This window comes from Aythya fuligula, chromosome 1 (genome assembly GCF_009819795.1).
Source record: "Aythya fuligula isolate bAytFul2 chromosome 1, bAytFul2.pri, whole genome shotgun sequence".
NCBI classification, from domain to species: domain Eukaryota; kingdom Metazoa; phylum Chordata; class Aves; order Anseriformes; family Anatidae; genus Aythya; species Aythya fuligula.
In genome coordinates this window covers 205846319-205858715 of record NC_045559.1, presented here as the reverse complement: position 1 = coordinate 205858715, position 12397 = coordinate 205846319, and the positions used below count along the sequence as shown (strand labels likewise).

General features: G+C 49.4%; 1 protein-coding gene across 2 annotated transcripts in view; it reads left to right on the top strand.

The window, feature by feature from the left end:
* SLCO2B1 (solute carrier organic anion transporter family member 2B1) overlaps positions 1–11087 on the top strand; it is a 50530-nt gene extending 39443 nt beyond the window's left edge. For both annotated transcript variants that reach the window (XM_032180564.1, XM_032180565.1), the window contains 7 exons: positions 974–1138; positions 2641–2833; positions 3620–3773; positions 7992–8161; positions 9250–9314; positions 9754–9874; positions 10611–11087. In XM_032180564.1, the coding sequence (XP_032036455.1) occupies positions 974–1138; positions 2641–2833; positions 3620–3773; positions 7992–8161; positions 9250–9314; positions 9754–9874; positions 10611–10785 (1043 nt within the window). In that variant the 3' untranslated portion in view covers positions 10786–11087. The remainder of the gene's footprint in view (positions 1–973; positions 1139–2640; positions 2834–3619; positions 3774–7991; positions 8162–9249; positions 9315–9753; positions 9875–10610) is intronic.
* The last annotated feature ends 1310 nt before the right edge of the window (positions 11088–12397 follow it).

The following is a 12397-nucleotide window of genomic DNA, read 5'->3' as shown; positions in this document are numbered from 1 at the left end:
CAGTGGGGGACAGATTTCAGCCAGCCCAGGACAGCCCATCCTTTGGAGGCAGGAGATGAGCACAGAGCTTCATCTGAGGCTGAAAAGCTACCCCAGAACCACTTGGTTTCCTCCTAAGGCATCCCAGGTCCCTGGCAGCTCTAAAATAAGAGCCCGGCAGGAGGTGTTGCTACAGATTTGTCCTCTGCATTAGCAGATGCTCAGGGTTGCTCGAGCACATCGCCCAGGTGTCGAGGCCAGCTATCAGTTTTCTTGGGTCAAGATGCTTCACTCAGAGCTTGCTGACGCCTCTAGCCCTTTCCCACAAGACACATCTTGTTAGACGGCTGCTGTTAGCTGAGAAGGAAGCTGCTTTATTTGCAGAAAACTCTTTTTTGGGGGCTGACTGGATTTCCTGGTCCCTGTCCCATGGGTAACAAACAACACCACTGTGTCTGCTCATCCACATCTCTGCCTTCAGCCAAAGCTGTGCTTTTTCTATGGCTGCTACTGGATTACTAAAAGCAGCCAAAAATGCTCTGATGGGAAGAGTTTTCCCTTAGAAATGGCTCATTTGTTTACCTCAAAATGCCGTGCAGGACAGGATTTATTTTGTCAACATTTCAAGCAGATAATTTCCACATTTTTTGTTTTGCAGTGCTCAGGCATTCAGTTTCTGTAATGTCCTGATGCTTTCTCCTGACTTCTTCACGTCCACTTTGTCACACAAGCCTGAAATAGTAAACCCTGAAAGAACACATTTTGACCTTTATGAATGAAATCTTTGGAAGAGCTCACTCCTCCCAAGTAGTTAATTCTGCATAATAATAATAATAATAATAATAATAATAATAATAATAATAATAATAATAATAATAATAATAATAATAATAATAATAATAAATAAAAATCAGGGAAATTCAATGCCTTACCTTGAGTAATACTTTGCCATTCACCTCTCCTGGATGCAGCAGATTTCTCCTTTTCCTTTCAGACTTTCCTATGGTCCTGCTGAGGAACCTCCGCCACCCCGTCTTCCTGCTGGTGGTGCTGGCTCAGGTCAACCTCTCAGCCATGGTCGCTGGTTTGGCAACGTTCATGGGGAAGTTCCTGGAGAGACAGTTCTCCCTCACGGCCTCCTTTGCCAACATGATCATCGGTAAGTGTTGCTGTCACGCTCAGGGGCTTGCCAGCTTCTGAGATCCTCTTAGAAAATCATCTGGAGATGATTGAAGGAGCAACTCTCCCTCCAGAGCTGCCAGTCTCCTTCCATCACCCCCAGAGAGACACAGCACGAGGTCCCTGCCCGTTTCACTTCTCAGGCACTAGCTACCTTCTTTCCTTTACCTCCCACCTGGCTTTGCTCAGATAAAACCTGTTAAGACCTGGGAAATGCTTATCCAAAGCAGCTCACTACATTCAAGGAGAGGAGATGAATTCATTGCATTAAAGGAGCAAAGAAACATCGTGTTTGAATTGTGCACATTTCTATGGAAGGGATTACTTTGCATTAATCATTAGTTATGGTTCTTTTCAAAAGTAGAGAGCAAATAAAATGAAAAAGAGCAAAAATCCACGCTTGCATTCTGGAGACACTTTGCAGCAAGAGACCAGCCTGGTTGGTGTGCTAATCCTCTCTAAGCTCTTCAAAATGTTTACTATCGTTAGACTAATTGCTCATAAAAGTTGGGCTAATTTCTTGCTGTTGGCATTGTTATGAAGGAAAAGGAGAAGTTGTAAGCAGGATATGCTCTCCTGAGACCAGACTGCTTTAACTTGCATTGCAATACCCAGAATGTACGACCCTGGGCTCGGACCTGCCTGTGCAAGCTTGTTGTGGTAACACAAATATGAAGCTTGCAATCCACTGGAGCATTCTGAGGTCTAGACAACAGACAAAGAAGTATTTTAAATGTATTTTTAAACAATGCATCCTCAGAGTAAGTATCTCCTAAAGTCTCTAACAAATAAATCCGAAGAATGTAAGCAGATTGGAAGATTACATGCTGCAGCAGTGGTTCCCAGGCTTGATTTACCCTTTAAAGGGTGTTACTTGTTAAAGATGTGCACTGTATTTCTCATATGGATCTACCCAGTAGCTCTCCCAGCTGCTGCTTCATCATTCTCTGTTATACAAAAAGCTTTCTGTAGCTGGAAATCCTTTCCTTCTGTGGGTACTTATGGGCTGCAGGCAACCTCCCTGTTGATTTTTTGATGAATTAAACACGTATCCCAATATAAGGTGGGTTTTTCAAAACTCCAAGTCCATCATGGGAATGTTCACAGTAATGATTGTAATGATGACAACAGAAGCAGCCACATTATTATATCAATGTTTTCATTATGCAGAAATTAAATATCCTCTCTGGGTTTACTTGTTATTTCCTCCTGTCTGAAAAAAAAATCACGTTTGCTGGATTAATCACAGTTTTACACTAGCTCCTCCATCTCCTCCATGCACCGATACAGAGCCTGTTTGCTGCATGAGCCAACTGTCCTTGCAAAGCTGCTTTCTGACCTTAGCATTATTCCAGCAGTCTCTCTGCAAAACCCTTGGTCCCCTCCAGATCAGTGATGCTGAAAAAAATAGAAATCCCACGATAAATCCTCTGGGCCTGAGATGGCTTGGAGGATGGATACCAAGGATCTGTCTTTTCCCAGGTGCTGTGAACATCCCTGGGGCGATGGTGGGCATCGTGGTGGGTGGTGCCATCCTGAAGAGGTTCCAGGTGTCCCTGAAGCAGTGCAGTGCCATGTGCGTCCTGGGCATGCTGCTCTGCCTGCTCGTGGCCTTCCCCCTTCTCTTCCTCGGCTGCCCCACGCAGAAGGTCGCCGGTGTCACCTACAGTGAGAGGTACCAACAGCACTAACGGGGCTGGGATGGGTGGCTGCTGGTGGTGGGAGCATCACTATTGGCCCCCCCAGCTGCATGCTTGGGGGCTGAGATGGGAGTTAGGGGTTATATATACCCAGGGCTGGGGTTATTCCCTCTGCAAAACGCTTAACAAGCTAGGAATTTACATTTTTGTGAATAAAGCCTGAATCTGCTGTGTCCTTACTCGTTCTAGCTTCATTGACGGGTTGTGAAACCCGAGCGAATGCTTTCTTTGGCACAAATAGTGCAGGATACAAATTTCATCCTGGAAAGCCTGGCGTGCTACTCATGAGGCCAGTAATGTGGCCAGAGGCCAGCCTAAGGAGTGTACCCTCAAAGCCAGAGCTTCTTCCCTGCACTGCCTGCCCTCTCCAAAGGTTTGATCCGGGTTTCTACGAGCTGATTCGTGCACATCCCATAGTCACAGTGAGAGCTGGCTCGAGCCCTGTGCTCTCCACCTCCCACAGCCAGGCATCGCTGCCCTCACCCTGCATTTAGGGCTGGGAATGCAGAATGAAGGAAGTGGGCGACTCCCACGACTATTGGTGGTCAGGATGTTTTTCCTGGGCATTGAGCAAAGGCTCTGTGGCTTATAGTGGAATTTCTATGCATCCTTTTTTTTTATGGGGGAGCATTAAACAATCATTGTTTCTTTACTAATCCCCAAGTAATACCTCCAAGTAATAATCCCCAAAAATATCTCCCATATAAGATGCATGCTAATGATGCTCAGTACCACGCATTTATACGTTCTTTCTGTTGTAGCTCTGACTTTGGGCTCCACACCTTGGAGTGCAGCTTCCATTGTAACTGCCCCGAGAAAGCCTACAACCCCATCTGCGGCTCTGACGGTATCGAGTACATCTCGCCCTGCCACGCTGGCTGTGAGGTCGTGAATATCGACAACAATTCAGTCCTGGTGAGTTATTCCCACCGAGCCAGTGTCCTGGCTTGGGACAGCTGATGAGTGATGATCAATGCAGCACCCAGGTCCATCAGGTCCTCTGATGTTCGTTAGCATTGTACCAGGTCTGTGTCACCTTGTGGGACGAGCAGGGGAAGGTTGAGAAAGTCCCAGGAAAACCCCTTGTAGACGGTGTCTCTTAGCACTTTCTGTCTAGCAGAGCCCATGCCAGCACTGGTTCTTGGCCAAGGCAGCAGGCAGAGAGCTTCCAGATATTCAGCCTCTGAGGACATCGAGGTGTCCTTGCTCATCCACTGCTTCACCCCAGCTTGGGTTCTGCACCATGGACCCAGCTGCAAAATCTCCCTTGTTATCCGGGAGCTTGAGTGGACTTCTTGCACAATTGACACAAGGACCTTCTGCTTTCCCTTCATCCTAAATTGTGACCAACAAGGTCACCTCCTTTAGCTGCGTGTCCTGCACTGAGGGAAGGGGGCTAAGCACTTTGGTCACCCAGTGTGACACCTCTCGTACTCAAGAGACACTTTCTCCATGGGGTCAGCTGCCCCCCCTCCACCAGGCTCCTGCTGTGAATTGGCTAATCCGCGTTCCTTGAGTAGGGACCTATGGAAACCAGGCTCCTAATTCAGGCATCAAGTTCTCTGAAACAGGTTGAGGTCTGAGTGCTTCCATTTTTGCAAGGTGTGAAGGCAAAATAGCAACGCAGGTGGCACAATTTCATGTAGCTCTGCTTTCCTGCAGCAGGCATCACCCAAACTGCTCACCCAATACTGTTTTCTTTGGCTTGACACAAAATGCTGCTCAAAGATTACAGTGAATGAGTTTTCAAATAATCTGTCTAGCTCTGTTTCTTCTCCTCATGCTGTCAGCAACTGTGCAGCACACCCATGCTAACCATGCTTGGACTGACCCAGGCCATGGTGGCTTTGGAGTTTATGCAGCAAAATGCAAAACTGCCCTCAGCTCAAACTGCCCCCCTGAAGTGTAGGGGTGAAATATTAGCCCAAAACACACATCTGAAACCTACACTGGGGAAAAATGACCCAAGTGTTTTTATCATATAGCTTATTTTAGTGGTGTTGCATGCCACACCATACATCAGGCGTCTGTAGATTGTGTATAGGGATGAAGAGAGAAGAGGTAAATCTTACTTTTGGGGACTCTTTTAGCAATTCTGTATGCTCTGGGCAGGCCAAACCTAGAGGGACCATTGCTCCAGCTCACATACCATTGACATTTAGCATGATTTCTCTCCCATTTTCAGGCCGGGAAGACTTGTCCCAGGGCTGGGCTTTCACTGAGCTCTTTGCCTGTTGGGTCTCCAGGCAATACGGCTCAGCGAATGCATAATAAGGAAATCTTTGCCAGTTCAAAAACCTAGCTGAAAACTGTTAGCAATGCATACAGGGTAAATGGTTTTCCGCCGTGTTCTTGGCACAGGATACATTAGCAGCGTGGGACCGCCTGGGCACTTTTTAGCTGCATTTTGTTAATTAACAGCACTTCATTTTAATAACATTTACATTTTCTGCCAGAGCTTAGTCCCCAGTGTGCTTTTATGCACTCCTGTGCCTGCCTTTTGTACAGCAGATCCTTTTCAACTGCTTCTTCCTTGGGAAAGACATCTCCAGCCCTTTGACATCCCCTGCTCCTGGACATCGCCCAGTCCTCTAGTCATTTTAGGTATTGTTGCATACAGCCACAACAAAATAAGGGCTCCATTTATGGTGTCATGAAAACACTTTTTTTTTGGAAAGCCAGAGATATTCCTTCCTTTAGCACTGAGCCCATTTGCCAGACCTTCTTTCCAAGTATTGATGAGCCTTGGCCCAATTGTGAGAGCTTCCTCCACACAGTGACTGCACCCCAGCGTGGATGCCAAGCCCTGAGCCAGCATGAAGAATCTGGACCGTGCTACATTTCCCTGGGGTGCAGTGATGGGGCTGCAGATGCTGGGCTTTGCTTCTTTACCATGCTGGACTCAGAGCTGAGCTCAGGCATCTGCAGAGCAAACCTCAGCCCTGGGCACCTGCAGCCTCCTGCAGGGTGCATCCTGCCTCACCATCCAGGTCGTTCATGAATGATACCCAGGACTGAGGGTACCTCTGTGCCATGGGGTTTGTCTCTCATAAAGAAACCCATCACAAGTTGCCATGGGTGGTGGCAGGGACATCCCTCTGCTGGCAGCTGGTCTGTGGACATCCCAAAATGCGAATGGCTGCCCGGTCTGAGCTAGGGATAAAAAAAAAGCGAAGAGAAAAGCATGCACAGTTGGATGGGAGCCTCTCTGCCTCTTAAGAAAACAATTGCCCGATGTTTTTTTTGGGCACACCACCCTGACAAACCCAGGGCTGGCCGCCTGCCATCCAGCAGCCCCTTCCTGCCCAGATTCACAGCCCTGTTGTGGGGATGCTCTCGGTTTTCCTCCTTATCCCACTGCTCCAGTGGTTGTCCCAGCAGACAGAGCAGCCTCGTGGCACCATGTCCCAGACGATGACTCTCACTGGGATGGGCCACCCATGGCTTTGTGGCTTCTCCCCCCTGCTCAGAGGGTTTTGCAACTGGGCTCATGCTCCCTGCTCTGAAATCCTCCAAGAGTTCAGATGAGAGAAGCAGAGCATGGCTTTTGGGCTCCACTCCAGGCATCTACAGCCCTTTTTCTCCGTTTATATTTATGCAACTGCCCTAAATGTTGTGACTGACTCTCTGGAAAAGGTGGTGATCACACAGATCAACAGAGCTTTAATTTATCTAATTGCTTTTCTTTTTTTTTAACGGCTTTGGCCCAAACTCATCTCTGCTATCATGGACACTTATCTATGGAGGGGTTAGATCATCCTCTTGAGACCCACATCTCCTTCGATGACTGCAGAAGGAGCCTGGTTTGGTTTAGCTCACTTCCGATGTCTGGAGGAGATAAATCCCGGTCTTAATTTGAAATATTAAATCCTCTTTCCTGGAGGTGGGAGGAGGGGCTGCGTCCCCTTTCATCCCAAATCTTCCCCCTGCTCTCAGCAAGGAGCAGATCCTTGTGGATCCCTTGTACAAGAATCAGTCACGCTGCTTCCCTTGGCAGTGATGGGGAGCAGGGAAGTCTGTCCCCCTCAGGGAACTCCAAGATTACACCCTCTTTATTTAAAGGTCTCCTCCAAATAATGAGTTTTTCAGGGAAAATAAACAAGTAAATAAATAAAAAAGAACGAGAATTATAACTAAAAGCTGGAGAAATAGAAGAAAATCTCATGCCTTGCCCGGGGCATCCTTCCTTTGCAAACGGAGTGCCGCTTATTTATGACCCTCTCTCAAAGGTGAGGTTTTGCATTTTCTCCCAGGAGCTGTTTCCTGGTTTAACACCGCGCTGAGCCTGGGTGTAAAGCTCCTGGGTGCTGCAGGGGGGCTGCTCCTCTGCCTGTTTTGGCTGCCAGCCCTGCCCAGCATCACCCTGGGGTGCAGGATCTCGCAGCCAAACCCCCTGCAGGAGACAAGCTGGGGATGCAGGATGGTGCCCGGCTGATCCCCTGGAGATTTCTGCCCCAAAAATATAACGCAAGCCAGCGAGCTCACGTCAGGTTCGAGTGTTTTATCAGCTGCTGGTGAGACTGTTCCGTGCCAAGAACCCAGATTTACTCACGATGCCAGAGCATTCAGCTGACAAATGATGGCATTAAATAAACCCGTGTCCAAGCATCCTCGGTGCACAGCAGGCGGGGATCAAAAGGACGGGGAGCACGAGCCCAGAAGGATGGCTGCAGGGGTAGGGAGGCATTGCTGGGGCTCACGTGGACAAGACAAGGATGTGTCTGGGTTGGGAGCACGTCCAAGTGTCTCTGGAAGCACAGACATGGAACCAAAGCCCCACTGTGGGCCCAGCTCTGCTTCCCCATCAGCCAAATGAGCTCACACATGCGACATCCTAGTGATGCCCATGGGATCTGGTGGGACTGGACCTCCTTCCAGAGGGGACAGCATGTTGGGAGCTGGATGTGGGGATGGAAAAATGTGTTTCCTCATCCGCTCGGCCTGCTACCCTCTGTCAGATTCATTATTTCTTTTTATTTCCCAGCTCCCAGTAGTGTTGAGTGCTAATTACCGCTAATTATTTACAGACAAAACCCAAACACCCGCCCTCCCTCTGACAGCTGGCAGCGATCCCTGGCATCCCCACTGCCGTGATCAAATGAGCAGCCTCTGGTTTTCCTCTCCCCTTTGCAGAATTACACCAACTGCAGCTGCATCTCCAGAAATGGTCCAGGGGGCTTCGCCAAGCCTGGTACCTGCGGCACCGACTGCTCCCACTTGCTCCTGCCCTTCGTGGTGCTCTCCTGTGTGGCAGGGATCCTTGCCAGCACGTCCCACACGCCGTCCTTCATGCTCATCCTCAGGTGGGGACACCGGGGTGGCACGGGGCTGGGTGAAACCCCTGGGTGCTCCTCTGAGGACACGGAGAAATTGGGGAAACCGAGGAGTGAGGAGGAAGGGTCTCTCTGGGGGATTGGAGGGTTGAATCACCCTCATGCTGAGCCTCGTGCCCTGCTTCCCCCAGAGCACGGGGTGAACAGTTCCTCCTGCTGTTTTTATGGGGTTTTGGCACGTGTTGGTGGGACTAAGGGAGAGCAGAGCTTCCCTGCCCCTCTCCTCTGGCTGTGCACGTGGCAGTCCATCTTCCCCATTTGGTCCCACAGCCCTCCTGCTCCTTCTCCCCACCCACGGCTGATACCTCAGTAACAAGCCATGCCATTAATTAATCACTTTTTAATGCAGCTCTGTGTTAAGCTAGGAGGTTTAATTGCACATCGTATATAAATGATACCTTCAAGCCCATTTCCATGGTTAATGCACTCAGAACAGTTGCTTTTCAGGGAGGAGCTGTGGTCAAAGCCTATTTTTACCTCGACCCCCAGGCAATATTAAATCACTATTTATGCCACGAGTGAGCTCTGCATATGCCAGAGAGAGAGGAAAAGGTGTGCTGCTGCTTGGGGTGCTATTGGTGTGACCCCGGCAGGAACCACAGCCCAAAATGGGCTGAAAAACCCTGGGGTGCCACCAAAATATATCTTGGGACAACACATCACAAAAAAAAAGTCACATCCTCAACGGGTAAATCACTTGTTCAGTTACAGAAAGCCATCCTTGTTCGGCAGAACCAGTGGCTATAATGTTTGGGTTTCACTCATACAGACTCTTTAAATTAAAAGCAAAAATACTTGGCTGAGCTCCTCCCTGTTTCCTGCGGGGCCGGGTAGGTTTTCCAGGCCAAGAAAAGACCGCGGTGAGCTTCCAGCCCTAGTTAATGAACCGACCTCCTTTCTGCTGACCTCAGTGGGAACTGCCCCGGGTTCCTGGTGGTTGAGCTGGAGGGTGACTTTCTGGTTGGGGGTGCGATGCCAGGGAGGGAAATATCCATCCTTGCACAAGTGCAGCAGGGCACGCTTTCAATTTTATTCATTTTAATATTTTTTTTTTTCAGGAGCATCCAGCCCGAAGACAAATCCTTTGCCGTTGGGATACAGTTCATGCTGCTGAGAATTTTAGGTAAGTTAAAATCTGTTGAAATGCCACCCTGGAAAATCGTGGCAGCTCTTTGGAATTTATGTGGATTTCGTCCCTGAGCTGTCCCAGGGCCGCTGAAATGTTCTCTGTGCAGATTTTCACACTGTTGTAAGCCTCCCAGGCTGTGCGTGGTGGGGAGGAGAAGAGGCATCTCCATCGGGGTGCATCTATGTGGCTAAGTGAAGGAGGGCAGGGAGTGAATTTGGGTCCAGGAGGACAGCCTCTGGCTGGGTACCAACACTCCCATGTTTTTCCTGGCAAATTGGGGTGGCTGCAAATCACGTCCCCCAATCCCACAGGATATTTTTCACGTGGTGGTAATTCCTTTTCACCCAGAGGCCCCCAGAACTGCAGCCAGATGGGGCTGGGTCTGTCCCAAACAGACACTCCCATGCCATAACAAAACCCCCTCTGCTTGCAGCATGGATGCCAGGACCCGTTCTGTATGGCAGCGCCATCGACACCACCTGCATCCTCTGGGAGAAGAAGTGTGACAGGAATGCAGCCTGCAGATATTACGACAATAACCTCTTCAGGCACAGGTAGGGCTGGTGGTGGGGACGAGGGATGGGGGGAGCGCGGCCTTTTATGCCACAGGAGTGCCCTTAATAACGTGCTCTTATGGTCAGCCCTGAAGTGGTCAAGCAGTTGGACTTTTCATGGTCTTTGTAGGTCCTCTGCTAATTCACAGTGGTGTCCAGGAAAGGCTTGGAGGGAAATCATTGGCAAAAGCCAAAATTATGCCAAGGACTGTGCTTGTCCCAACCCCTTCACCACCACTCAGCACTGCATCACCCCTCAATGCTACCCGCAAGCTGGTCCGGGGTCCCTGTAGGATACTTTGCACCCTAGGGTCTGTCTTCCCACAGGGAGACACACAGAGGACACCAAAACTGATTTGTGCACCCTGGAGGGGCTGGAAGGGAGCTGTAGGTGTTTTTCCATTCCCACTGCAAATTCATCCTTGCTAAACGAGTCCCTGCCCGGTAGCTGCAGCAAGTCCTGTTCACCCTCAGCCCCAAGACATGTTTTTATCTGTCTCCTTTTTACCAGGAGATGTGATCTGTTAACCCAACACCAAAGAGGTTTGATGGCTATTCCTCTTCTTTCTGCCATCCTCCTTAGGAGCCCAGATTGCAGCTGAGTGGGGCCAGCTCTGCCCAAGCAACCCAACCCCACGCTCGGAGTCTTCTGGGTGCCTGGGGATGTCGGGTTTTGGTGCTTGGTTCACACAGCAAAGCCCTTCCTGCCCTGATTGATTGTGTTTCCACACCACAGGTATCTTGGCCTCCAGTTTTTCTTTGAGGTGGGCGCTTTCCTGTGCTTCGCGACCGTGTATATGATCCTCAGGAGGCAGGAGATGGAAGCCAGGAACGTACCAGAGACAAAGACAGACCCAGAGAAGAAGAAACTGACAGAAAGCACCACAAAGGGCCCAGAATCCAAAGTCTGATGCTGAAAATGTGAATGGTCATCCATGCCCAGGGAGGCGAAGCTGTGTGAGTCACCCTGCACTCGAACTGTGAAGGATGGATGCTCGGAGTGATGGACGATGGGGCTGCTTCCCACTTTCCTCTGCAGTGCCTTGGGAGCCCGTCCACGCATGAGTGGTTCAGGTGGCACCTTCACGGGGGGTAGTCCACGCACATTAACCTTTGGACATTGCAATTTTCTGGATTTTTATCCTTCAAAGTGTTTGTTCCCACTGACAGTCTCAGCGACGCCAGCACTGACCATAAACCAGAGACCTGAGAGTTGTTGGCTTTTTTTTTTTTTTTTAATAAATGGTTTTTACAAAAAAAGTGTTTTGTAGTGAACCCTTGAATGATGATCTGTCCTTGCTCCCCCAAAATGCTAATTATTCTTGTTCCTTCTGCTCTTGTAAGATGTTCTCTATCCTTGAAGGCTTCACCCAGCTGCAGGCTTGTAGCACCTTGGCAGCACAGCCACATTTTGCAGTAATAACAAAAATAACTTATTTTTGCCTTATCTTGCCACAGTACCTTATTGAAGTACATAACATTAAGGTTCCTTCCCATATTTTTGTTTGGGAAAAGCAAAACTTTTCCCAGGGGTGCAGGACCAGAAGGGGAGCCCAGCCCTTTTGCAGGCTGAGCAAAGCTCGTGGTTAATGGGTTTGCCCACAGAGCAGGCAGCCTCGCTGTGCTCCTTGAAGGGGTTGCTGTCAGAGGGAGCCGTAATTATGAGGCAAAGGTCGAGCCTGGTATTATTTTGGTGCAGCTTCCCTTATTTTCCGCATTCTTTCCATCTCAGGGCTCCTTTCCACCCAAGCGTAGATTGTGTTGGTGGCCTTGTCCCATCCGCATGCCATCACAGACCATTGGTACCTTGTAATTTTTGGCTCAAGAGTAGAATTCAGTAGCAAAACCAAAACTTCTAAGTTCAGCCCAAATATGCAGAGGAAAAAAAAAAGAAATACACTGTGGAGAAAATCCATTATTAACTCCTCACAGCCTGGCAGCTGATCCTACACTAAGGTTTGGGGCTTAGCCCCTGCTTTCCTGCCTGGCTTTGGGCTCTGGTGAGGTTTTGTTCCCCTTTCCCACTACACACGTGAACCTTTCTGTGACCCTGTGACTCTGACCATGAGCATCAAAAAAACAAATCTGGGGACTCTGCACTGTTCTTGGTTTCCAAATCGTGACCAGGTAAAATAAGCTTCCAAACCAAAACTGTCAGCAGGTGTGGAATAGGAATGAGTCTTTTTTTGGACAGAAGGAGGGAAGGGGCAGACCACGATGTTTGGAGTGGTTTCTCCAGCTCCTGGCAGCCCAGGAGTTGGTGGCACCCTCCCTGCACCCAGCAGAGAAGGGCCTTTCCTGGCTAAGCACAAGTCCTCGGCTTGCAGGCGGTTTCCTGCCTCGTTCAGCCCAACCTCAAGCTCCTCCAGGGTACTTTCCAAACCAGAGCAAGCTAACGACAACACCATTTGTTTCATACAGCACCAAAAGCTGAGGGCTGCGGTGTGCTGAGCCAGGACTACCCCTGGATTGGGGGGGAGAACCGTTTGGGCAGGGGCTGGAGCCCAAAAGGCTGCACCTCCC